The 26,015-nt window shown below is 46.9% G+C and overlaps 1 protein-coding gene across 4 annotated transcripts; it reads right to left on the bottom strand.

Annotated features, from left to right (window-relative positions):
• Nucleotides 1–289: 289 nt before the first annotated feature.
• Nucleotides 290–25,824, bottom strand: LOC104054302 (G-protein coupled receptor 83). 4 transcript variants are annotated; one of them, XM_054075252.1, is made up of 5 exons: nt 24,546–25,791; nt 7,986–8,238; nt 6,279–6,404; nt 5,140–5,273; nt 290–4,609 (listed from the first exon to the last, which is right to left on the bottom strand). In XM_054075252.1, exons 1-5 carry the CDS (start codon nt 24,629–24,631, stop codon nt 3,985–3,987), a joined length of 1,224 nt encoding a protein of 407 aa, XP_053931227.1. In that variant the 5' UTR covers nt 24,632–25,791; the 3' UTR covers nt 290–3,984. The 4 variants fall into 4 exon arrangements, with proteins under 4 accessions (XP_053931227.1, XP_053931229.1, XP_053931230.1 ...); XM_054075254.1 differs by lacking the exon at nt 24,546–25,791 and adding an exon at nt 12,361–12,573; XM_054075255.1 differs by lacking the exon at nt 24,546–25,791 and adding an exon at nt 25,799–25,824 and having other exon boundaries at nt 291–4,609.
• Between the last annotated feature and the right edge of the window lie 191 nt (nt 25,825–26,015).

Here is a 26,015-nt window from a genome sequence, read left to right as displayed (position 1 = left end):
TCCACTCGGTAGAGCCGAGAATTTGGGGGAAAGAGAATGAATTCTCGTTCTGTCATGTAAAATATCAGACCCGCTCTTCCCTCCTCGCCCGATCTCTGCGCAAATCCCGGCACCGTGAGAGTTAACGCCTGTCTTGTACGGAAAAAAAACCAGCGAGGAGCAATTCCCGGCTGAGTCGGTGACCAAAACCCCAGAAAACGGGTAAAAGTCAGCAGGAAAGCTGCTATTAGTTTTACCAGCTTTATAATTACATTATTACTAATAATTAGCTAATAATTACTCCGCTGGCAAGCTTCTCTCCCTCACAGCAAGTACCAGATTATTTAACAATAGCAATAATCCCAAAATGAGCCTAACTGCGTTCCCCGGCTGGCGTGCCTGCGGACACCTGCTTGGGAGGCAGAGCGCCTCACAGGTGAACTTCACGTTCCTTCTCAGCTCAGGTAAAGCCCCATGAGGATCCTCTCTGTGGGGGGAAGGATCGCCCCGTTTCTCTCTCGCTACGTGACCCAAGTTTTCTAAATAAAGGCATTTGGTCTGGGTGAGGTCGGAGCCAGGATGCTTTGCCCTACCGTGTGCCAAGGAGTGAACCGCTGGGGTAGTGCAGTCCCCATAGCTTAGGACGCAACCAATTCCCCCCCAGCCTGTGGCACCGCATCCTGCGCCAGGACGAGGACACCTGCCTTTCTCCTGATGCTGCCTGAAGCCACGCAGCCAGCGCTGCCTTCCATGCCAGCTGCTTCAGGCAGACCTGCCTGACACCAGCAAGGGCTTTCCCACTGGATTGAAGGACCTTTGAGTCAGGTTATGGAGGAAGGAAAAGAAACAGCTTTTTTTGCTTTTAGCTTTGGGGGAGGAGGAAAAAACATCCCTGTGAAGCACTGTCAGTTTAAATCCCTGATTTTTTTTTTTCCAAGTATTATATAGCAAAGAAATAGGTTGTTTCTGCAGCATCATGTGGTACGGCACAGACTATTTGCAGCTAAAGAAGATAGTGCCATACTAAAAGAATTTGTTTAGTACCAAACCTGCTTCACCTGTCTTACTCTGAACAACGGGTGTTTCTGCTGTGCAGCATGAGACTGCCATTCTTCACTGAGCGTTCCTACGAGCGTCTATTCCCAAGTGAGAGAAAAAAACAAACCATTTTCATGGAACCTCTTTTACAGAGGCCCTGCTCTGGTTTCACAGCACTTTTCACACCATCCTGTGCTATTAAACCTCCACAGAATCATCAAAACCCCATAGGACAGAGAAGATCCTAAACCAGATATTTTATTTGTCTGCTATCAGCCACCCAAAAATGTTGGTGAATCAAACCTTGTTCTGCCACAGCCATAGGGAAGTTTAACGGAGCTCATGGTAAAGCAGGAGCATCTAGCAGGATGTTGCAAAGTTTGCCAGATTTATACAAAAACATCAGCTTTTCACAGTCACCTCAAGAAAATCATTTTTTGGAGGCAGCTCGACAGTCCCAGACTTCAGAGTCTTACCAAGGACAGCACTGCTTGAGTAAGGATGAGCATAGGATGTGCAGTTGGGAAACCAACGTCAGTGTCCAACTGGGAGCAAACTGTCGCCTGTGGGACCTTACCAGGGATGGGTCCCTCTGCCCATGAATGCTGGACCTCACACAGCTGACAATATGCCCTTATTGTACACCCACCTTGCAATGGCTGAAGGAGCCCGATGCAGCTTGCTGTCCTGCTGAAAGGATGAATAGCAAGGACAGACTCTGTTCTGTTTCATCCACAGTAATGAGTTCTGGCAGTTCTCTGGGAGTGCATCAAGACAGACCTGCACACTGCATTACTCAATTACATTGACTTTGTCCAATGTAAAAAGAACATTTGAATGAGAGGATGTTTCGTTAAGTTTCTCACCTTAATGTTGTATTTGGTTTAGTGGTTTGTTTCTTTTCTTAACAAGAGCTGTTTTGTTTATACAAACCCTCTCGACAGCTACATTATGGAAATGCCATTTGCAGTGGTACCAATTCCAAGTTTTCCAGACAGTAAAAACCCAACCTAGTAGTAACACCAGGTTTATACTATAATTTACTTGTAAGATAAAATGAGAGATTTGGATGTCTGCCTCCGCTGCACCAGCTCTGGTCAGAGCTGTGCTTACACTGCTTTATGAGAGCAAACAAAACAGAGGCTCACAGAGTAAAGCCCACAGGACAAAGGCTGCTAAACCTATTTCTTGCAGGGGAATCAGAGAAGACATCTGAGACTTGGCTGCTTGTTCTCTGAAAAGATTTTTCTAACTTGGTTTCTTCCCCCTACGTGCATCCTTCTGCAGGGCAACCCCTGCAGGCACACAATAGGGATGAGCAACCACCATTGCCAGGAGGGGAGCCTTCACTTGAAGTGCTGGCACTGGGAATGCCGGGGTGGTTTACAGTATTCCAAGCCATGAAGGTCTGTTTCTTGTCTGGTGTGTTTATGTCCTCTCCCCTTCCCACAGTTACCTAAGGAAGAAGCAAGGTTGTGTTCTGCTTACTCTTTCCTCAGCTTCATAGTTTCTTATTTAGATGCAAATGCACACTCAGGTCAGATGATAACATTTTTGTACCTATCAAAGCATTCTGATTTCCAATTTAAATAGTCTTCTACTCAGATTTGCAGCTGTAGCGAACTGCCAGTCTTCAGTGGCCAGATGGTAAAGGGGTAATTAGTATTATTCTGCACAGGAAGGATGAAACTCATTTTCCTTTCACTGTATTTTGAGGCCAAATCCTTCACAATCATGAAGGCCAAGCCATCTCTGAATGGACACAAATGAGTAAACCAGTTATTCTTTCCAAGGAAGAGAAAAACACATGCTTTGTGAGTTTTAACAGCTGTTAGTTTGAAGCTGGCCGTGGGCCCTCACTTGCTGTTCCTCACTGCTGATCCAAATCTAGCTCTGAAACGTCAGGACTGGCTGCCACAGTGACCCATCAGGCCAGCAGCTGCCAACACCGCCTACCCACGTGCCGAAGAATCTGAGCTATTCCCTCACATCTGGGAGCCATGGTTCCAAGCAGGGTAAAAGGTTGCTGAGAGCACTCCATCCCCTTTGAGAGCAGTGAGAGTACTGGTATTGGAGACAATTGCTGTGGCACTACCGGATGCTCCATTTCATTCAACAGGGAATGCATGGAGGTTTACAAATGAACTCTTTTCACCTACTGCCACCATTACCTGGGGCCTGCTTTTCATTTTAAAAAGTGCAGAGCTGTTCCCAGCACTTTAAGTTCCAAAGCAAGGTGCCCTCTTCAGCAGCAGCCAAGCAGTTATTGCTGCTGCCTGGCAAGGTAACTCCGAGACGGACACAGGCTGACTCCAGGGAAGGGCTGCCAGTCCAACAACGAAGCCACAAAGCACACGAGTTTTGCTCACATTGTGATTTTTGAGACATTTTCCCCTTGACCGGCAGGCACAGCCATCTGCTGTGCTGCAAAGAACATGTCTGGGTATCAGCAAGGTGGACAGGCAGAGCTGCGGTGCCTCTAGAGCACCAGAATAAGCAGCTGAGATGTGCTGGGTCTGAGAATGGCTGTAAACATGATTCATCCTGAACAGATCACAAGTAAATAAAAAGAAGGACTTGGTACAGAGTTTCTATATGTATAAACAGCCTTCTACTTTGAAACATTGTGCATCAGCTGACCTGGGTATGATCAGTGTATGTTCCCTTATTTGCTCAGGCTATGAAATTTTCCTGTGCTTAAAGAATTCTTTTAATTTTTGTTGATTGTTTTAAAAAAAAAATCACTCAATATCCCTTGTTGTGGAACCAACATGTGGGCAGTCCATATCCCAGGAGGCTTTTGAACAGCTGACAGGACAAGGTCCTGAACAACCCAATCACAGGCTGAACCCAGCTTGCTCTGGGCAGAAGGCTGGCCTAGATGTTCTCCAGCAGTCCTGTCCAACTCAGAGTTTCCCATGGTTATGCAGTTACAACACAATGCTTCCTTGCCACCAGATAAAGGGTTCAGCTTTCTGCCACAATAGGCTGAACGCTGGATATGTCTGTCTTTGCAGAGTTCCTCTGGGAAGATGCCCTTGTCTTCTGGCAGGTGCTGCCTCTTTTATAGTGGCAGTTCTCAACCCAGGCATGCCTGAAAGGAAGTGAGATGGACTGCAGGGCATGACTCTGGGCTGCACTTCTTCGCCGGCACACATACAGCAAGGATTTCAACTCGGATCTGAAGTTCTCATTCAGCCAACAGTAAATGAAGGGGTTGTAGCAAGTGCTGCTCATGGCAAACCAGTGAAAAGCGAAGTACAGAGCATTGCTGCTGTGGATGGCCCTGCAGGAGATCAACACCACGTAGCAGTTCAGGGGGAACCAACATACTGCAAATACTAACACCACCACCATCAGCATCTTCAATGTCATCTTCTTTTTCCGTTGATGGGCATAGTATTGCTCCATGGTGAGGTCCCCGATGGCATTCCTCAGCCAGAGCTTCTTGGCCACTATGGTGTATGTGATGGAGATCACAAGCAAGGGCAAGACATACAACAGAACAAAAGTAGTCAAGTCCAAATACTTCCAGAATAGGTCAGCAGGAGGAGGGAAGCTGGGGAGGCAGACCATTCGTATTGTTCTGTTCCTGAACATGAAAGAGAAAGAGAACTGTCAATTCCACCACCAGATGTATGCAGCGTCTGGAGGACACACATCTCAGACGTTCTTAGAAGTTTCAGTGAAGGTTCAGACAGCAGAACTCATTCTGCAACTTGGACAAGGGCCACTTTCAATGGAAAATTTTGCTCTAAGTTTGACCTTCAGCTTCAATGGAGATACTTTAAACACATCCCCAGGACAAGAAAAGAAATAATGCATATTGACATCTGTGCCCTTTAATGATGAAGATCCCCTCTCTTCCGTGCCCAGCTCTAATTACAGGGCTGGATCTATGAGCCAAAATCAACTAACAAACCAGCCCAAAAGCAATTCCAGCGATTTTTGTTGTCCTTTCATGAAAAACACAGTGCCCAGTCAAAGAGAAGGAAGACTTCTCTGTTTCACTGTACTTTCTTTTTTAATAACACGGATGGAGAGATGTGTGCTTTGGAATCTGGGGGATTTTGATTAAGCTGCATGTGGCATATAAAAAAAAGCACAGTGTAAATGTCTTACCCAATATAAAATCTCGTCAAAGTCTGGTAGATGGCATGAGGCAGTGAGAAGCAGCTGGCCATCACCCAGATGATAATGATGCAGATCCCTCCTTTCACCATGGACATGCGTGGCTTGAGGGGGTGCATGATAACCTGTAGAGAACAACCTACCCTGAGGATTAAAATGAATCATCAAGATGCTTTGCTTTCAGGAGCTGCAATGTCGCACACAGAATGGACAGACTACGAAACACTTAGTGGTAAAAAAGGCAGAAACAGATGATCTGTACTCTGGCAGTCATTGTGATTTTCTGACACCAGATGGAGCACATCCCAGATGACTGGAGTGGAATTTGCTGGTTTGAACTTCATCGAGCCACATCATTTATCATTTGAAATTGCTCTGCAGTAACAACCACTCCTGCACCGCAATAAAAATACACAGTCTGCCTGAGAACACACCTTGCATTGTCTGCTCTCCCACCGCACTGCGCTTATCACCTCAGCAAAAATTACCAGCTGTGTCATAGTTCAAGGAAACCCTTTGCTTTACACTCATTGCTTGACCTGTGAGGTTTTCTTGGTTGGTTCACGCCAAAAGGTATCAGGGTCAGGGTAAGGAGAGGAGAATTTCTCACCTTGAACTGAACAGGCTAATGTTGTTCCCACTGCTTCCAGTCTCAGGCGTCCCTAAACAATGCGGAAAGCCTAAAATCTGTGAGGCTCTTCATAAATACCTGCTGAGATAAGGCACTGCCTTGCTGGCATTCAAACTTGAGAACATATTCCCACCATGCCCGCAGAGCTGCACGTCACAGCATGGCTGAGGAGGCAGGGACCCTGGAGGTCCAGCTCCCTGTGCAAAGTGGGGTTGGCTGGAGTAGGCTGCCCAGGACTACTTCCAGCTGGGCTCTGAGTATCTCCAAGGACAGAGACCCTATAGCCCCTTGGGGCAGCCTGTTCTGGTGTGTAATCACCCTTCACTGGAAAAAAGCACCGGGTTCTTGTCCACTGCCGTGAAAGCTAACCTTCTTCCCTCCTTTCCTTGATTGCCGAGACAATGCAGGTTTCCAGGTACAGGGATTTGAGGGCAGGGGGAAGCCTATGTATCTAGCACCTTATTCTCTAGCAAGCATAGGGGTGATGTGTGTCACAGACCTGATGCCGATCCAGAGCGATGGCAGCAAGGGTCAGCACGGAGACGTGGACAGAACAGTACTGCACAAACCGGCTTATGTGGCACATCAGCTTCCCAAAAACCCACGTACTGCTTACAAATCGCACCTGCAGAACAGACAAAACTGAATTAAAGCAGCATGCATCACCTGAAGGGGAGCAAACAGAGCATGCTAAGGAAGAAATGCTGAAATGTAGTTTCCTATATTCTTTGCATTGTAGTTGCATTATACCCATTTTTTTTCTGGGAAAACACTGACTATGCAAGAGGTTTGAAAGAGAGGCGAGATTTATTATAATGCACAAACAAATCCACTGAAGTACTGCTCTGTGTGTGTGTGTGTGTGTGTTTGCACATCCATGCGTACACAGAACATGGCCCTTCTGGAAAACAGGAAGAGATGTTAGCTCAGCTCCTTAATGAGGCCCTGCAGGGGAAGCAGCAGCTTGCCTCCTTAAAACACTTGCACCTGTGAATTTGTTGAAGCTGAAAGTTGCATGGATCCAAACTTCAGAGAGGTAAATACATGGGAGAAAAAAATACTGAGTGCATTGGAGTAGGGAAGTGACGCCTCAGAGCCAGGGACTGCCTGGTACGGAGCATCACTGCCCCCTGCCCCGAGTCCGTGCTCTTCCTGGGGTCTGCAGCTCCCAGCCATGCTCAGACACAGGACATGGAGTGAGACGGCAGGGTCTTGCTCCCAAGCTGATCTCCAAGCCTGACTCTCCTCTCACTGCGCTGTGTGAGGTGCAGCAACAGCAGTTTCCAAGATGCCAATTAAGTTACAGAGAGGAAAATGTTACCCTCCTAGATGAAAAAGCAACTCGCACTTCACAAGCTGGGTTGCCTCCCTCATCGATCTGACCTCTGCTGGTACAGGAGCCATCTTGCCAGGGCATGAAACCAGCTGCTGCTGGGAGGGGAGTGAGACCGGGGGAGTTCAGAGCCTCCCTGAGACTGCAGGACAGAGGCATGGCATTCCTTATCAGCTCCCAGAGAGGGTGCCTGTGGCGCTTTTCTGCAGAGGAGATCGTTCCAAATAACAGCTGTCCTCTCACTCTCCCGCTGTTCCTGACTGTCCAATATTAATTTCAAATTAATGTAACTCATTCAGGAAGCAGATTAAGCTAATATGAAATAAAACACATTTCCTACAAAACATCTGCCCACACAGAGAATCAGTCAAGCCTAGCTAATCTGTTTTCAATTCATCTAATTAATTTCCCCATCGAGACAACTCCAGTAGTAATGACTGACAAGTTACCTGTAGCAATGTGCTGCTTCTTTCAAGTGGATGTAAAGCTCTTTGCTAAGAGGGATTACAGTTATTTAAGTACACATGCCTAAAGGATGACAGTTGTGCAGACACACAAGGGCACTATCCTTTCCCTGGACAGATTAAGGGCTGCAAATCCCGTCAGAGCAAGGCAGAGAAATCCCACCAAAGAAACAGGATCAATTTAAGAAAATGTGAATTCAAACTGATAATTTAAGAACTGCTTTTGAAAGGCTGAAGAATGCTACAAACAGTGCACGGCTGCAGCTGGTCCAAGAGGCAAAAGGAGACAGGGGAAGAGCCAAAAAGTAAGGCTACATGTAAGCCTGTTCCTGGCCCATTCGACACACGTGCACAAAGCTCTGACAGACACACACAGGCACCAGCAAATGCAGCTACAGCGGTTGCTCACCAGCGTGAAGGGGGTGTTCAGAACGGTGATCATCACGTCAGCAATGGCCAGGTTGACGATGAAGAGGCTGGTGGCTGAGTGCATCCTTTTGTTCTTGATCACCACATGGCACACCAGGATGTTGCCGAATAGTGAGATGCAGATGATCACAGAGTAGGCTACAATCAGCAGCGCCTTCACCGTCTGGCTCTGGGACTCGCCCTCATATTTGGTCCCACTGCCGAAGTCCCCCAGGTCCTCCAGGTCCAAATCACTGTGGAAGAAGGACTGGTTAGGGAAGCCATACAGTGCAGAGAAGAAGTTGGTCGTGCTGTGATTCTCTGCTCTCCAGAAGGGCTTAGAGATGTACTGCAAAGGGAACCACACGTGCCTCCTCATGGCTCAGAGAGCAAAGCTCCAGCACTGCCCGTGTCTCCAGGCAGGCTGCTCATCCCTCTCTGCCCCCCTTGCCAACAGCTCAGGTGCTGCAGGAGGGAACACACATGCTTGCGTTTTAAAAATCTGCCATGTGGTTGCAGACTACATGAAAGAGTTGATAAATGTGTCCTTCCAGTGCCGATTCCCCTCTCCAGCTGCAGTTCTGTTTCAGTCCCGTGAGTCCTATCCGCAGTAGCTCATCCAGATACTGGAATATCAGAAATCTCCAAACACTTTCCCTCTGCACTTGGGAAGAAATCCTAATGAATATTTCCTTTTGGGCACTGCTCTGCTTTTCTCCCACAACTTCTTCTTAGGAATCTGCTTTACTTGCTTTCCACACAGTCCATCCTGCTGGTCTCCCTTTCCTCAGAATTTTCAGAGCTTGGCAGAATCAAAAAAAAAACAAAGGCAGCCTTTCAATTTTCTTTCCACCTTCAAAGTGCTACTGAGCTGCACTGAAGCAGCTCTGCTCAGAGGCTGAGTGGTCTCTGCTTTCTCTGCGATATATAGAGCCTGCTGGATGACATACTGCATAGGAAATAGCCAATAGTGTATCTCTGCTGAGTTTATCCCGAGGCGAGGTGTGTTGCAACCCCACTTGTAGAAAGTGGGAGAGCCTGACATGTGCAGATCTGGCAGAGCAGCAAATTGCCAAGAGTGGCTGTGACCTGATCTTCCCCATCTCCTCCCTCCTACTCCTCCTTTTTGGGTACCCAGCACAACAGCTGCATGAGGGAAAGCATCTTTTCTAATCTGTAGCATGTTTCCCTTCCAGAGTTTGTGCAGACAGAGAACACCTGAGGATCTCTCTCTCTGGTCCCAGCTTTGTGTCAGGTACTGTTCCCTTCTCACACTCCTGAGGCACAGAGAACACTGTAAAAAGTGAAATGCGACCAGAAAACGGGAGCAGAAGTTTCAGGGTGCTGCTGGTTGTCCAGGGAGGTTCCTGCCACATCTCATCCCTCTGAGCCAGCAGGTGGAGGAGAGTGGGAGCAAACAGCAGACATGGGTGGAAATCCATTCTCTTCTCCTTCCCAAACAGGCATTTGTAAAGCAGCCACTGGCTCCAAGCCCAGAACCAAGATGCACAGAGCCTTTCTGTGCCACCTAGTTGCAGTGAGCCCCTGCATTGGGACACCAGGCTGGGGGGTGGGGGCCGAGCAGAGAGCAGGTCAGGGCTCTCAGATGGGACTGGGGACAAAACCCAACAGCTTCTCATTTGTGACAGACTCTGCATCCCAGCATTCATCTGGTGGCACAGAATATCTTTTGCTGCAAGTGGTCTTCTCAGACGTCTCTTCAGATACGCCACCAGGCCTCTGCTCCCTTCTCAGCATCCCCAGATTCCGTGTTTCTGCTGGCCCACAGCCACCCATTCCTACACCCTGCCTGGGGCTGAGCCAGGCATGCAGCTGGGCCAAGGCACCAGCCAACAACTGGGCAGCTCCACCTTTTTCTTTCACAGTTTCCATAGCATAAGGATACCGATTAACTCAGTCAGGACTTTATTTGGAGGATGGTGTATCACAAATGCATCACATACAGCCATAAAGGCAGAGGGCTGTGGAATTAGAAGCAGGGCTCTTGCTGCCAAAGGAGAAATGGCAGCTACCTCCCTGCGCACATCTTCTGGGGTTGTGGGGTGTTAGATATTGCTGCTGATGGCTTGATGGCGAATGTCAGTGGGGGTACAGCTCTGCATTACATACACACAGCAGGCATGTGCCTGTGCTGACCACTCTCGCTGCTGCCCTAGCATGGCTGGCAGCCCATGCTGACTAGCTCCAGGTGGGCCAGCACCCACCAGCATCCCCACAGCACAGAGGCTGCAGAAGCATGCAAGGCTTCATCCTGGCATTTCTCACTGTGCGGTTACCTCCTCATTTGCCAGTACTCCCTTTCATTCCTTCGTCCTGCATCAGGAGGACCTGACAGACGGGCGTTCAGATGCACATGCACAAACCTGCTCACTGTGAAATGCCCGTGTGCCAGAGGCGTGCTGTTCGCATCCTACTGTATTCTTTGCAGAGTTGATTTATTTTGTTAAAGATTCAAACACTTAAGCAATCACATACCCTTTTCCTGCAGTTGTTATCCACTTAGAAACATTCTGAGCTGCTTCAGTGGACTTTAGTGTCCACAGTGCATGACAACTTAGTGTTTGTGCTGGATCTTCTCAATCAGACAAAGCAAACGAGAAATATCCTTCATCAAACACCTCCATTTGAATTGCACAGAGTCATCCTTTGTTCCTATAGAAGACATTTGACTTTCTCACTTTGACGCTGCTTGAGTCAAAAAAAGCTTGGGAACTTTTCATTTTCATGAGATTGATCATTTTCATTTTTGGTTCTTTTTTGTGTCAAAAAATGTCAAATCACTGAAATTTCAATTGCAGTGAAGATGCATTTTATGGATAGGTCTAACATAGATTAAGTGTTTATGAGGGCCAAATAAATCAGGGCTGTATTATAAAAACTCGCATCCTTCTTTGGTCAGTCCTCTAGCAAATCTAAATACCAAAGAATCAAAGTGTACAAGGTCAAGGCTATTCACTTTTGTACATTAATTTAAGCTAATTTTAAAGAAATGTCTTCTAAAGATGCGATTCATCTTCATTGCTGGACAATACTTAACAGTGAGCCACTGAGGGAATGGAGCCTTCTTCCCTAGGCTGTGCTGCCACGTTCCCAGTATACCAATATGTGTAGTTACTAAAACACTGGTCCTTGTCTGCTCCCACGAAGTTGTACAGAAAAAGCTTTCTAATTATCCTATAAATAGGCTGAAATAAAAGGCTACAGTGTTGTCCTCCCAAGTATCTTTTCATGCTGGTACATTCAGGGTCACTCTGCTACCTTCAGCAGGACCCAGGCATGACACTGTTTGTGTGCAGGGACCATCCTTCAGTATTGGCCCGCAACTCAAAGTTTGGAAGTCTGTGAAATAGAGAAAAATATTTAAGACAGTTGAGCCAATCAGTCCTCCACATCAAAGGGTTCTTGTAGAAGGTAAAGCCCTGCATCTCTCCCAGTAACCTACTCTTCCTACATGTATTCTTGAACAGGAGAAGCCAAATCCTAGCTCAGCTTGTGAAGACAAAAACTCCTTTCCTAAAACCCTTACACCCATTCACTTCCTTCAGGAGACCCAGCAGACCTCTCAGGGAAAAAGAGCCTCCAAGGTGGATTTACTGCAGAACACCCTTATCCAGCAGCTTGTGCGGATCTGCTGCAAAACTTTCTTCCCAGCTAATAGGGCTGACAGGGAGACAGACTAGTTTCTTAGCATTACCTTTAAATGGAAATCATTCCCTCCTTCTATTGGTCTTAGATGGGAAAGAATCCATTATTAAGAGAACACATTATACGGAATAAGCTCTGAAGGAAATGCAAACCCTATTCCAGCCAATTATCTTAAATCAAAATGGGATTCTGCTTCTGAGAACAACGAGGCGAGTGGAGCAGGTGTTACATCCTCACTCGCACCCGACTGAACATGCTCAAGCTGAGCTCCCAGACACAATGAGGTGCCCTTTCTGTATTCCTTTGCATCTGCTCTCACCAGGTTTTGCCTCCATGTTTCCAAAAATTATGATGTGCAATGCTCCAAATGCTCGTAATTGTGCCTCAAGGCCAATTTCAGCCTACAAATCCTGCATGTCACTTGCAGACAAGGTTTTCTCCTTGGTCCCAACTGCAGATGTGATGCAGGCTGCCAGGTGCCCTCAGTCCGGGCAGTTTCCTCGGCCGCTGGGGTGGGCTGAGGGCAGGAGAGCAATCCACACAGCCCCTCTGCCAGCACAGAGCTGGAGGAACATCAGCTTCCTTCTGGGTAGAAGCAGCATCAGTGAACAAAGGGACAAATAAATCGTGTAATGAGATGATGCTCAGTCAAAAAGGGAGTGGGTGGAGCACAGCATATTTAGTCATTCAAAGTAAACCTCACTAATTACTTTTGATCCTCCTTGGAGTGCTTTGGTTCCTTTTCAGTCAGATGCATAGCCCTGAGGCAGAGATATTTTACAGCTTCGGTGCCATCCTCTTCATCGAGAAAATAATTCTTCTTTGTGCAGAAAAATGCGAAAGAAAGGTGCTGGGCACAGTCTATCTGCCAAGGTACTTAATTAAGTCTCCCTGAAATAGTACTTCAGCTTTTATTCTCAATGCTTTCTGGGAGACAGTTAAATATAATTCCTATTTTGCAGATGTTGGAAAGGGACTGATGATCACACAACCTGTATGGGACTGCCAAGGACACTGGTGCTTGAGTCAGGGGCTGAAAATGACTTCTTCAGATACACTGGACCAGCCTTCCCGTAGTGAGGACTGACACATAAGCTTCCTGTAAAAATAACCGTAGTGAGTGGTGAGGAACTACAGCACCTCAGGATCCCAATGCTGTATTATCCTGGACCTGATTTTTCAAACAAAACCAAGAGGAACTACGCACAGCACCTCAAATATATCCTGAAACACTGAAAACTCCCAGTTACGCAGCCTGGAACCAGTGCAAAGCTTTCCAATGTTTTGTGCCAAGAGATATTTAAATGTGTTTACTACTTTCTTTTTGGAACAGTGATTTAATTCAGCACAGTTCTCTGCCATTTTAGAGGAGCATGATGTTTTGCCACCCTGGGATCAGATTCCCTGTGGGCTGCTGTCTAAGCTGGACCATGGCTGCTCTCCATCCTCAGAGTGACTGGCAGAGGCCAAATCTATCTGTCACCGGTCAGCTCAGTCACTGGCAGCCTTCCTCATCTCCACAGGAGTAGATGTGAAAGCAAAAGTGTCTCCACTGAATTTCTCTTCAGAGTTTACATTTGTTCACGCCAGCTTGCTTATTCCAGGGTCTTTGGAGAAGGGGATATGCATAAGTAATCACATTTCATTGCCAAATAAGCCCTTCTGCGCTAGATATGTGGCGTTATCTCCAAGAGGGAGCTCAGCTGCCAGAAACCCCCTTTGCTCCTTTCGTAGGGAGCAGTCTTGCTTCAATGTGTGCCCCTTTGGGAGAACTTCCCAAATCAAGACTGGGAGTCAGCCCTGGCCAATTGCCTTCCTGAACCCTGGTACAAATGTACCTGGCAGGTCTTCCATGACTTCTCTAATGTACCTGCAATTATTTCTAATTCAGTGTGCTGGACATGCAGCAGCAATCAGCTGTGGCACAGAGGTCATCTGCAGCAAAGCAGTTGAGTTGATTATAGGCACATCATGATAAGCAGTGAGAGAGTACTAAATTATATTCCAAAATTTCATGTTATTTCCTATTTCCTGTCACTACCTAATGGCTGTGAAGTCAAAACAAGGCAAAGTAATGAATGGAGACATCATCAATTCAGGATATGGAATCTGACCTAAGCCGACCCTGAAGATCTGCTCTTGGCAAGGATGGTGATTGACACAGTGGTGACAAGACAGGCAGCAGTGGTCAGCAATGCAGCCACTGCTGGCCACGACCCATCTGGAGGTGGAAACAAGCACTTTCAGGTTGTGCTATGTTTTTTCTCCCCTTCGCAGAGGATTCAATACTGGGAGAAGGAGCCAGACAGGAGCCAAGTCCTGTTGGCAAAGGTAGAGGAGTTGCTGTGACAGATTCAGCTGTCCCTTTTTTCTCTTTTGTTTGAGAAAAACTCCTCTGGAGGAAGGGAAGATGCTCTGAGGTTTCTGAGAAACAACCAGAAAAAAAGCCTGGCCCAATTTTACTATCAGCTACAGATGTCCCAAAAGAAACAGAGCCCTTCTCCTTTAATAAGTGGTGCAGATCTATTGTCTGAAAGGAAAAGAAGCCTGGAAAGAGCTTCCTGGAATCTGAGCCTTGAAACACACCATTGCAAAACCCATCCCTGAAAAACAGCTTGCTTTTCAGACAGTGACCAGAGCACAGGCTGTGTTCTGCTGGCTATATTACTGTTCTGAAAATGCCAGCTTTTCACTGAAAATCAGAACAAAAGCCAGGATATAAATGCAATCGACGCCAATCTGAAACTTTAGCTGTGGGCAATTATTTTCACAAAATCACTAGGTTAGAAAAGACTTCTTGGATCATCGAGTCCAACCATTCCTATCAACCACTAAACCATGTTCCTGAACACCTCATCTACCTGTCTTTTAAATCCCTCCAGGGGTCATGACATGCTTACCTCCCTGGGCAGCCTCTGCCAGGGCCCAATGACTCTTTCTGTGAAAAATTTTTTTCCTGATGTCCAACTCGACCCTCCCCTGGCACAGCTTGAGGCCATTCCCCCTTGTCCTGTCCCTTGTCACTTGGGAGAAGAGGCCAGCTCCCTCCTTTCTACAACCTCCTTTCAGGTAGTCGTAGAGAGCTATAAGGTGTTCCCTCAGCCTCCTCTTCTCTAGGCTAAAAAACCTGTTCCCTCAAGCCACTCCTCATAAGACTTGTTCTCCAGCCCCTTCCCCAGCTTCATTGCTCTTCTCTGGACACACTCCAGAGCCTTAAAATCCTTCTTATAGCAAGGGGCCAGAACTGAATACAGGATTCAAGGCGCGGTCTCACCAGTGCTGAGTACAGGGGCAGAATAACCTCCCTGGACTTGCTGACCACGTTGTTTCCGATACTAGCCAAGATGCCATTGGCCTTCTTGGCCACCTGGGCACACTGCTGGCTCTTGTTCAGATGGCTGTCAATCAACATCCCCAGGTCCTTCTCTAGGCAGCTTTCTGGCCACTCTTCCCCTAGGCTGCAGCTGCACAGGGTTGTTGTGCTCCAAGTGCAGGACCCGGCAATTTGGCCTTGTTAAACTTCATGCAAATTGGTCTCAGTCCAGTGGTCCAGCCTGTTCGGATCCCCTTGAAGGGCCTCCCTACCCTCCACCAGATCAACACTTCCAGCCAGCTTAGTGTCATCCACAAACTTACTTATGGTGCATCCGATCCCCTCATCCAGGTCACTGATAAAGACATTGAACAGGACAGGACCCAGCACTGAGCCCTGGGGGACACCACTTGTGACCGGCCTCCAGCTGGAGTTAACTCCATTTACCACCACTCTTTGGGCCCAGTCATCCAACCAGTTTTCCACTCAGGAGAGTGGTTTAATCCATTCTGCTAAAACCAGATTTTTTTAAAAAAGACCTTTTTCTTTAGCAAGCTGATATCACTGTACAAAAACAACATTTTCAGCTTCAGTCTCCCAGACAAGACTGCAGTGGCAGGGTTTGGCTGCTACCAGCTCACGAGGGATCTTGCTATGGAGCTGGATGAGACAAATGACTTGGGAGGACACAGTGCTGTGTAGGGAGCACTTCTCTCTGGGAGGAAAAATCACAGTAGAATAACAGCAAGAAGTGGAAAGCAGCCTCATCTCTGGTCTGCAGAAGCTGGCTCTGTGAAAAGCTGACCCAGAGACAGCATTCCCCGCCTTCACCTGGCCAGTGCTCCTCTACTCTGCTGTGACCTCTCACGTATCTCCAAGACCGGGGTCTCCCACTGGATCCTTTGTCCTTATAACAGTCAGACTCTTTCAATGGCTCTTACTCATTTCTTGCTTTCAATCCCTTCTCCCTTTTCAACCACACTCCATCCAGCTATGCTCCAAGGAAAGCAGAATGAGCCAATGTTTCATTTTCTCTCCTTAACATTATTGCCACATCCCCAGCTGCACTCACTACAACTTCTGGCTTTCAAAAAAGAAATAATCTCCATCTACTCTTTCCTTTAAAGACCAGATGTTGCGTTTACATTCCTGATCTATGAACCCTACATCTCTTTTCAACATCCACAAATCCAGGGACAGAGACGCCCCATGCTCCAGAAGCAAATTTCACTCTTCTGCAATGGGCACAGAGAGGTGAGGGAAGGGTTCTCCCTTCCCATCTTCAACTTTTCAGTGCCATCTTCAACTTTTCACGCTCCAACAGCTCACTGGGAAGCTGTGAGATTTACGTCAGCGGCTTCTACTTTGATGCTCAAAAACTGAGCACCAAAAAAAAAGGCCTGTTAGCTGGAGAAACACCAGGCAGAACATTTCGAGGCCTCGTGCCTACTCTGCGCAGGAAGCTGGCATCGACCACCACCCAGTAAAATTCCTGCCACCTTGTGACCTTTACATCTCTTTACAGAGATGTAAACCAATTGCAAGAATCAAACCAAAACCCATGGCTTCACTTCTGCACCTGAGCAAAGTTTTATGGATTTAACAGTCCACTTCTCAGGCCGACCCATTCCAAAGCACAACCCAACTGCAGCTGCAGCAGCCACACAAAGAAGATGTTACTGTGATACAAGAATGAGATGAAACCTCCCAAAACTGCTCCATTATGAAAAGTGACACAGCCACTACCAGCTCTCTACAGCAGTCTAGCTTTGCTCAGTTTTGCCTCCAGGAGCCTGCCGACTCTGTTTCCTCATTAGGGGGAAGCCAGGCAGATGCCATCAGCAGTTAGCCCAGAGAGAGATTGGAAAAGCTAAAATGCAGAGCTTAAAAAACATTCACTTGGTCTGAGCTTTTGATAGTACAGCAGGACAGGTTTTTGAAGCAGTTCTCCCTTGTAAGAGAGCTCATCATCATAACTATTTTCCTACAGAGACTACAGTTGTGTCTAGGAGGTTAGGAGGTTCTGAGCTTGGAAGGAAAGCCTGGCAAGAGCGAACTGCCCAAGAGAAAGAAACATAGTTTGAGATTGTATCAGGTCTTTCCCAACAGTCAGAATTTGAGAAGAAATACAAGAATCTGTAGTAGAGTTCCTGTGTGGGACGTTCCCACCACAGACTACAACCACCTACATGGTTTCTTTCCTGCTGCTGGTTGCTTAACTTGAGGAACTTCTCAGGTGGAGCAGGCTCAGGCATTAACCAAAAGCAGCCAGTTTCTTGGACTCTTTCCAGTTCCTTTGCTCATCACTAGATTTGACAGCAATTGCAGCTGCCCCATAATCAGCAAACGTGGAGGATTTACAGAAGTCAAATAACTAACGCTGGAGATGTTTCTCTTCATTCACTTGGGGGTTATTTGGTTTGACTCATTACAACTCTACAGATTTGGCATGACTCTAGAGTCAGCACTCAAGGGAGGAACAAGAGCAGAGCTGGCCAAAGTCATGGGCTACTCACCTTCCAGAGAAACTCCCATGCTCCAAATCTGTCCAAGACGACAGAAAAGAGAAGGACTTGCTTCCAAACAAACAGGAACCACGTGATGTGTTTGCCCTGAAAAAGCTCTCCTGCAGCTGGAGCACTTGAGGAACTGCCTGCCCTAGAGCAAGACTTCCTTTATAAAATTGCCAGCTAATTATTCATTCAACTGAGCACCTGGTACCTTCTTTAAAGTCTTAGACGAAGAGCAGCTGTGGCTGCTTTAAGGGCTGCACATGTGGCAGTCTTGATAACAAAAGGTGGGGTTTGAAAAGCCCAGTGCTCTGTTCTCAGCCTTTGAGCTGCTCAGCTTCGTCTTTGGGCATGGTCGGGATGCTACAACAGCACAGGGCATCGTGGTGTTGGGGTGTGCTGCTTGAGTGCTCCACCATGCTGGCCCCGGGAAGATGGTGAATAGGGGAGGAGGGTCATCTGGAGAAAGGTTGTTTATGTACTTGCCATCCTTTTTTGCTGTCCTTATCTCCACTGAGCTGAGAGCTGTTTGGAAGCATGGGTCTACTTGGGTCTGCTTTACATGGTGTGCCAGCAGATCCACAGGTGCTGCTCAGACTGAGCCAAAACACAGAGAAGAACCTGATTTCACAGAAGTAGCTTAGAGGTGAAAGCTGTTCTTCTTGTCTTTAGCTCTAATCCTAATTCCTTCAAAAGGAATGGTGTACTTATCGTATGTGTTTTCCTAATATTTCCCAGCATTTAGGCCCATGAAATATCAAAAAAAATAAACTGTTTGGGAACAGGATGTCTTGTTTCATGCACTCAAAATGACAACACCTCTAACGCTGGCCAAAAACCTTTTATGTGCCTGGCCACAGGGCTGTCTCTGATCTGCACAGAAACCTTGCCTCCAGAAGGAATTATTAATTTTTAATTACAACCTGAAGCAAAGCAGCCCTGGGTTACATCCAGAATTCTTCAAGCTGAACAGAGGTTTCTGAGCCTGGCAGATTCTTAACCCCTTTCAGCCAACTTAACAGGATAACGCTCCAACAACCTTGGGAGCCTTGAATGGAAGTGACTGTGGTGCAAAGTTATTATTATCAGCAACAGCATCTTAAGCTGCTGAAGCTCAGATGCTAGAACAGAATGTCTCCTTAATTAAACATCAGCTCTTTCTGAGTCATATTGGAACATTTGCTGTGAGTCAACCTGAAGCAGAACAACAAGCCCTGCAAACAACAGCAGCCTTTTTATCTCATGATCCATGGCTGTGCCTTGACATGTGTTGGGCAGTTTGCTTCTGGAGCAGCCGCTGAGCGGCTATGACTGCTGGGAGGTGAAGCAGTGACGATCAGCAGCTGCTGGTGAGAACATTGAACAAACCACTGTGTGTGTGGAAAAAAACCCAAATAAAGTACTTGTGTGTAAACATTCGGTTTAGGATTGTTATTTGGTTTAGTGTCCTTTTGCTGTAGAAAAAACAGCCCAAGTGAAGACAAAGCCAGCCCTGAATTTCACTCTCCATTTTGGTCTGTTACTAATCAGCATCTCAGACAGTAATGATTTTCTGTCTCTGTTTTCTAAGCAGCCAGCTCCTCAGAGTTGAAATACAGGACCCAGTTTGCCACAGACAGCTGACCATTGCTGTCATCCAGAACCAGGGAACGTCAGGGAGGAGCTTACTCAGCAGTTACAAAACAAATTATTAGTGTTTTGGCACCAAAATGTCAAATGCAACAAGAAGATGACCTACTGAAAAGATTAATTTTTATCACATACAGCAAACAAGAACAAACAGCTGGGCTCACAGAAGCCCAGCCAAGCAGGATCATGCCCTCCAGTTGGTCGGAAGCACCCACATGTGCTGGGCAGCCCGATGCAATGCACCCCGTTAACGTTTGCTGCCTCTCCATTCCACAGAATAAAATTTACTTTACATTCCCTTAAGACAAAGCACATGGGAACCTGTGACTCCCTTCCATTCAGTGTAGTGATTTATGTACCTTCAGCCTACGGAAAGCTGGGTGATCACCTTCACCTTGCAGTCAGAAGCTCAACCTGAAAAAGGTGTGGGTGAACGCAAGTAAACTCCCATGTGGGATTCACCAGGATTTAAAAATGCTAGATTTCAACCTCTCCTGAACTGTCCACCCAGCCATATCTTAGTGCCTAACACCCCCACCCCACAGGAGGTGAGCTTTCCGCTGTCATTTCAGGTAGAGCGCTCAGGCCCAGAGTTGTTTTCCAGGCTGGTTTGTGAGATGCGTCCAGGTAGGTTTAAGCATCAGGATCGTTTTTCATGTAATGGAATGGAAAATTCAACTCCATGGTTACCTTTTTGGTAATAATTATTTTGTACACTTACAGCCTTACTGTCATGCAGCATGAAACTTCCACCACTGCCTGGCACTGGAAGCCAGAGCAGCGCCTATTAGGAGATGCTTTGCCATCACAGCCCAATTACACAGCAACATCGCAGCAGTGCTAGGCAATGGCAGGGGCTGAGCAGGCAGGAGAGAGACTCAGAAGCTGTTGCTTCTTGAACTTTTAAAAGGCTTCTTAATAGCCAAGAAAGCTTGTGGCATAGCTCTTAGCAAAAGGATCTGTTTGTGATGTGCTTGTTTGCAGAGGTATTCATGGGCTGAAACAGCTAAGAACAAACTGCAGGCTCCCAGGCTCCTCTGAATGCAGATAAATGACACTGGTTCCTGCATGAAGGGGAAGTAATCTAAAAGAAAAGCCAGAATAAATATGCATGGCTTACAGGTGAGCTGAGGAACTCTCACTGTGTTTGTAAAGCAGTGAGGAACACATGAGAAAAATGCCTTATTATCCACACTGCAGAGATAACAAATGGGTGAGTGAATAAACTAGGGCTTCATCAGCCCAATCTAGGCACAAAACTTTCAGTTTAAATGACAAGAACTGGTTCAACCCTAGCATGTGGAGCATCAGGAGAGCCTATCAATAAGACAGATCCTGGTGGGGACCCAGGGATGGACCCCACAGAGCAGTTGTTGTCACAAGGCAGTGCTGGGGCAATAATGTTATAGAGAGACAGCTAAACAAAGCCAGAGGAAGCAGCCTTGCTTGCATAACTGAAGAGCTGACAGACCACACCTGGCTGTAGTGCATGCACAGCTCAGGATGTGGGTACTTGATGATTAATGAATTATTGTCTGCAAGACTGAATCTAGGAAAAATCTGAGAAGGTGTTTGGTTTGACAAGGTTTTATTTAGGCAAAACAGAATGAAAGGAGCTTTAAATCTTGGTTCCCTTCCACCTGACTATTCAAAATCCACCCAGCTATGGTATAGGTTTTGTATCAGAAAGGTGTTCCCCTGGTAAGAATTAAATTTCCATCTGCAATACAGCATGAAATCATCACCTATTTCTATTTAAACTCTTAGAAAATAAAGAAGCCAGTAGCAATTTATTCCTGAAACCTTGTGTAAGCTCTCAATATACCAGCTGCTCCCTTACAGTCCCTTAAGCTACAATACGTAGGCATGAGCCATTATTTTAACTAAACCGCTGCCCCTGGGCATTTCCAGCCATTGTGTTACCATGGCTGAGCTGAATCATTCAAGTCTCCTTTCCCCACATCCCCTCCACTCCTGTTGTGAGCTTTGTGACCAGTCTTCAGGCTTCTAACATGACTGAACGCAATGACTTGCCTTGATGGTGATTTATCTGAGTTTCTAAAAGACGTAAAAGGCGTGGCCTTGTCTCCATCGCGAATGGCTGCTGACAGTGATTGGATGCTGTGATGGATGATCAGCCTCTCAGGAGTTTGCTGGCTAATTCAACACCGCAATCAGTTTTATCAAACCACTGGACAGCTTCACCCAAGGGAAATCACATAACTCAGCCCTGACACCAGCAGCAGATTTCCCAGAAGATTCCTTATAAAGCAACAGTAAAAACCAGTACTTATGACATCCACAGGTTGCAGTTTCCTAGTGCACCCTCCAGCCTGCGGGTCCCATTTGTTCCAGAAAGAGAACAGGGCCCACGGTTAAGCCATTTCCCATCTCCACAACCAGGACATTAAGAAAGACACAGGAGTCATGACTGCAATACCCAGAGCTGGCTTGTCACACTGCGGGCTGCTCAGGCTGGCAATTAGCAACACCAAGGGATCCTGGTTGCTTCTTCCAGCCTAATTCATAAAAAAACCCCAAGCTGAGCCTCTCAAAACACTGCAGAGAGCAAACCAGGAGCTACCCAGACACCAGCCCTGCAGCCAAGCTTTCAGACAGTGCAGAGGGGCAGGGAGGCGGTGGCAGGAGCGGGTGCTGAGGAGGATGGGAGCCACGGTGCTCAGGTGAGGACTTTACTTCAGGATCTCTTCCCACAGGGTGCCCTGAGTTTGCACCAATGGCTGGAAAAGGTATAAACTCTGAATCAAGTCGCTGTAGGCTCTAGTCTCAGCCCAACCAGTTACAGCCTTGAGCAGTCGGGGACTTGTTCCTTAAGAAATTTTCACTAACGGAAACAGACAACTGCATTTCTCCTGCCTTACATCTCACTGAGATGGCCAGCATTTCTAATAAAAGATATGCTACTCCCTATAACAGATGACAGGAGGAATTGGGCAAATGTCCTGCAATGCTAAAAGGTAAGAGTCAGTGGGGAGAATTGTGTCAAGCCTTTATTGATATCTACTGTTCTGAATAGTTTAAGTTTCAGTCATACCTTGTTAAAATCAAATGAAACATCCAAGTCGCATCAAAACATCTTTATAAACTGAAGGGATAATTTCCATTTTCCATGTGAACACCTTTTGAAAGGCAGTTCATAGTTTTGACATAAATCTCCCACGGGTTTTAGAAATCAGCGGTGGAGTGCTTGCTTCAGTTTTATTGAAACAAAACCTTTCAGTCAGGAAATGTGTGTTGGCTTTTTTTATGAAAACAAGAAGAGATCACAACTGAGAAGCATGAGATGCCATGAGAAATAGAAAGTGGTCACACCTGCTCAGGTCTATTTGGAACGACATGCGTAAGAGTGTGGCAAGACCTCCACGCAGGACAGGAGTTTCCCAGCCACCCAGGGGCTGCCAAAGGACAATGCAGACCTTCCTGTGTGGCTACACAATCCTTCCAATAACAGGTCATGCATCCTTCCTGACACACAGTAACTGCCTTTCAGGGCACGGTTGAATGGATCCAACAGCAGGCAGGGACGCACCATGCGCTCTCGACATCCTGAGCTTTGTTCCCTTGTTGCTTCTTCCTCCCAGCGCAGGTCAGCTTGACTAACAGCAGACAGCTGCTCGCCTCTGCAGTGAAAGCCTTCAGTTGAAGAAAATAACCCCTAGCTATGAAAAACAAGGATCCAATAGGAAAGCCCTACAGGCAGGGATTTCTGTAAGCTTCGCACAGCGACAAACTCCAAAACTTCCCACTGTATCAACATCCTTATCTACACGAAGAGAAAGCATAATTTCTTTGTTATCCTTGATGATACTGAAGAACAGAGAGAACTTTCAACCTTGCACCCATCAGACACGCTGCCAGCAGCATTGCCACTATTTAAATGTCCCTTTGCAGCAGGATTTTTGCCCACACCATCTCCCAACAGACTGAATTCCTCCCTTACTCCTCCTCTAAGACTCATTGGGCATAGGCAACTATTTCATCTCTCCCGCCCTTCCCATGGTTTAAGAACGCAGAATAGAACCTGTCTCTCAAGAACACCAAAGGATACAAGGTTCATAACACCCACTGAGTAATAGATTTACTGTCCCCAAAATAGGAGCAAATTAACAAACAAATCGATTTCCAAGATGGCTGCCTTTGAATTTTAACACCATAAATGCTAATTTCCAGTAATAGCCATTTCATCAATCACATGCCCGGTCCTGCTGTTCCCACATTGCTGGAACAGTCTGTGATTGAATTCATCAGTTGTTTCTGAGGCTGATGCCTTGGCAAGTTCAGTACCTGGTGTAAGCTTACTGCCTTGCTCCTATGTTCCCTACAGGAATAAGCTGGAGGCCAGCTTTTACTTCTGCTTGGATCCATCCTCTGACTGCAACCTTGCACCTCACCTTGTTTTGGCAGTGGTTGCGCTTGGATTCCTTTCCCCAGGCACATATATGCACATAGCTCCAGACTTAGGATCACTCCTATCACTTGCTGTGCCAACTAAATTATAACCACTGTAAATCATCCACGGGGTGATTGCAGAGTACAAAGTGAGCTGCCTGTTAAGCCATGCATTTAAAACAGAACCAAAGTCTGCATTACACCTGAAAGGCATCCAAATCGTTTCCCTGACAGTCACCAGTGTCAGGCTTTTTACAGCGTGCTTGAGGTTAATTCAACATCAACTTCTGCCTTTTGAGAACAAAGCAAGACAGCATTTTCTACTTCACATGTGCATCCGAAGGCAGCTGCTTTTGCTTCCTCCATAGCAGAAGTGGGTGTATAAAGAATGCCAGCTGAACACTCACAGAGTAAGGACACAGCTCTCTGCATGCTACAGAAGCAGAGGTGACTGTGCCCATTGCTGAGCAGGATGACTGCACTAACAAAGGGATTTTCATCCCAGACCCGCTGCAAACAGCCAGCTGCTGCCCCATAAATGGGAAACCCAGCTCCGCAGGCGCCTCCAGCAGCCCGGAAGAGCATGGGGAACGATAATCTGTGAGTGATCACCCAGGTGAACTGCTGAAACATATATCACATCTCATGGTGGCCCAGGAAGGGCAATATGAGAACTGCAGACAACAAAAACTACCTAAAGTGAATACAGTATGAAATATTAGCTGCTGCTTATGTTTATCCCATATAAAGCCTGAGAGACCAGTTCTTCCATGAAGAAACTTTTTGTGGACTCCACTGACAGCAGGGATTAAAGCGAGGTTGGGTTTCTTGGTGGGTTTTTTGTTTGTTTGTTTGTTTGTTTGAAAGTTTCCTACAGCATTTAGTGCTCTAAAAGCACATATACACGTATTTCTACCCTTCTGTGCTTATGAGTTGAGCAACGCTAACAGATCACGCAAACACTTCTAACCCTTTGCAGAGCGTATTCTTGCAACCCGATTTATCTTGAACACAAATACATAAGAGTTAGTACCTTAGTGCATCTGTTATTTCTGCACCAGCAAAAGACACGGGAGCACTTGCATGATCTACTGCCTCTCTGCACAGGAACCATTCCATCCCAGTGCCTCCTTGTGGAGCTGCACCGCCGCCATCTGGAGAACAGGGCTCCCTGGTAGCCACATGTGCATCAGGGATAAGCACAAACAAGGCACTGGGGGATTTCCAGACAGAAGGCTTGCTCCAAAGCAAACTTGTTCACAGGCTCCAGCTCAGCCACCAGCACCATGAACATCTCTCCTCTGCAAACGCCTGCGTCTGGGAGTCAGCCTCCAATCAGAGGCAGCTGCAAAGTTGCTGATAAGCTGTCCTCCATCTGTTTGTTGCAACAGAAAGTCTTAGCAAAATCATCTGGTTTGTCCAAAGCTTTGCCTTGAGTTTTCCCGCTCTGGGGTGGAATTGCTCATCAGAGGACAGAGTCCTCTCCCAAACCGCCACTCAGCCGAGGCCAGGCCTCAAGTGTCCTCCCTAACAATGCTGGAGAAGAGGCCTCCACCAAGGATGCTTCACCTGACCTGAAAAGTATCACACTGGAGCAAGTTGGTTGGCCTGCCATTGAAAGAATCCGTGTAAACCTAGAGACCTCGCTCCAGACCCTGCGCTGCCCTGCTGCTCTGCCAGCCACGAAGCCCAGGTCTGGCTGAAAAACTGAAGACAGGGTGACTTCCCTCTTCCTGCTTCCTTGAAGAAAATACTTCTACAATACTCCCTTAGCTCAGTATGGGCTGAGAACGTTTTTGATCTATTTTTTGACAAGCCAAGGGAAAAAAAAATAAAAGATTTCCTGGCCAGTTCTCAGCTCTGATGACACAACCTCTAAAATTCATACAGGACCAGGGGCTTCTAAACCTCTGGTTTGCAACAGCAGCTGAACCAGGATTGACAATGAGCAAAGAACCCATGTTCAGAGCATTCAACAGTGCTCCAGCTCCTCATCAGGCTTAATGAAGTGCAACGAAAGGAAATTAATGAGCTTTGTCCCCATTGCCAAAGGAAAGGGCAGCTGGAAATATGCAGAGACCCAATATGAATTGAGCATGAATAAGTATGTTATAACTGCTGTTCTGAATAAAATGGTGCTGTTATACCCAAATAGCCTACAGCAGCCCCTTGCCACTACAGCCATTTAGCTGGCTCAGCTTTAATTGCCTCTGAAAGCCACCCAGAAAGGATTTGTTTTACACCCATTCCAATATAAAACCAGCAACAGAAATATCTAAGTCCTACCCTGCTTCCATTTAGATAATGGGGATCCGGTGGGTGAGCCAGAAGGGTATTTCATAGGGAACTGCCTGATACTTGACATGCAGGGCAATGCGATTGTGATGCGTGTGGGCATGGCTGCTGCTGGATGAGGGCTGCCACAGCCGGTGAGGTGGGCTGCACAGCTCCGGGATTAGCCTCCAGCCACACCCCCACCCCAGTCTGGCTCCTGGCTGGCATC

Source organism: Cuculus canorus, chromosome 10 (genome assembly GCF_017976375.1).
Source record: "Cuculus canorus isolate bCucCan1 chromosome 10, bCucCan1.pri, whole genome shotgun sequence".
NCBI lineage: Eukaryota > Metazoa > Chordata > Aves > Cuculiformes > Cuculidae > Cuculus > Cuculus canorus.
The sequence above is the reverse complement of the archived record's forward strand: the minus strand, read 5'-3'. Positions and strand labels throughout refer to the sequence as shown.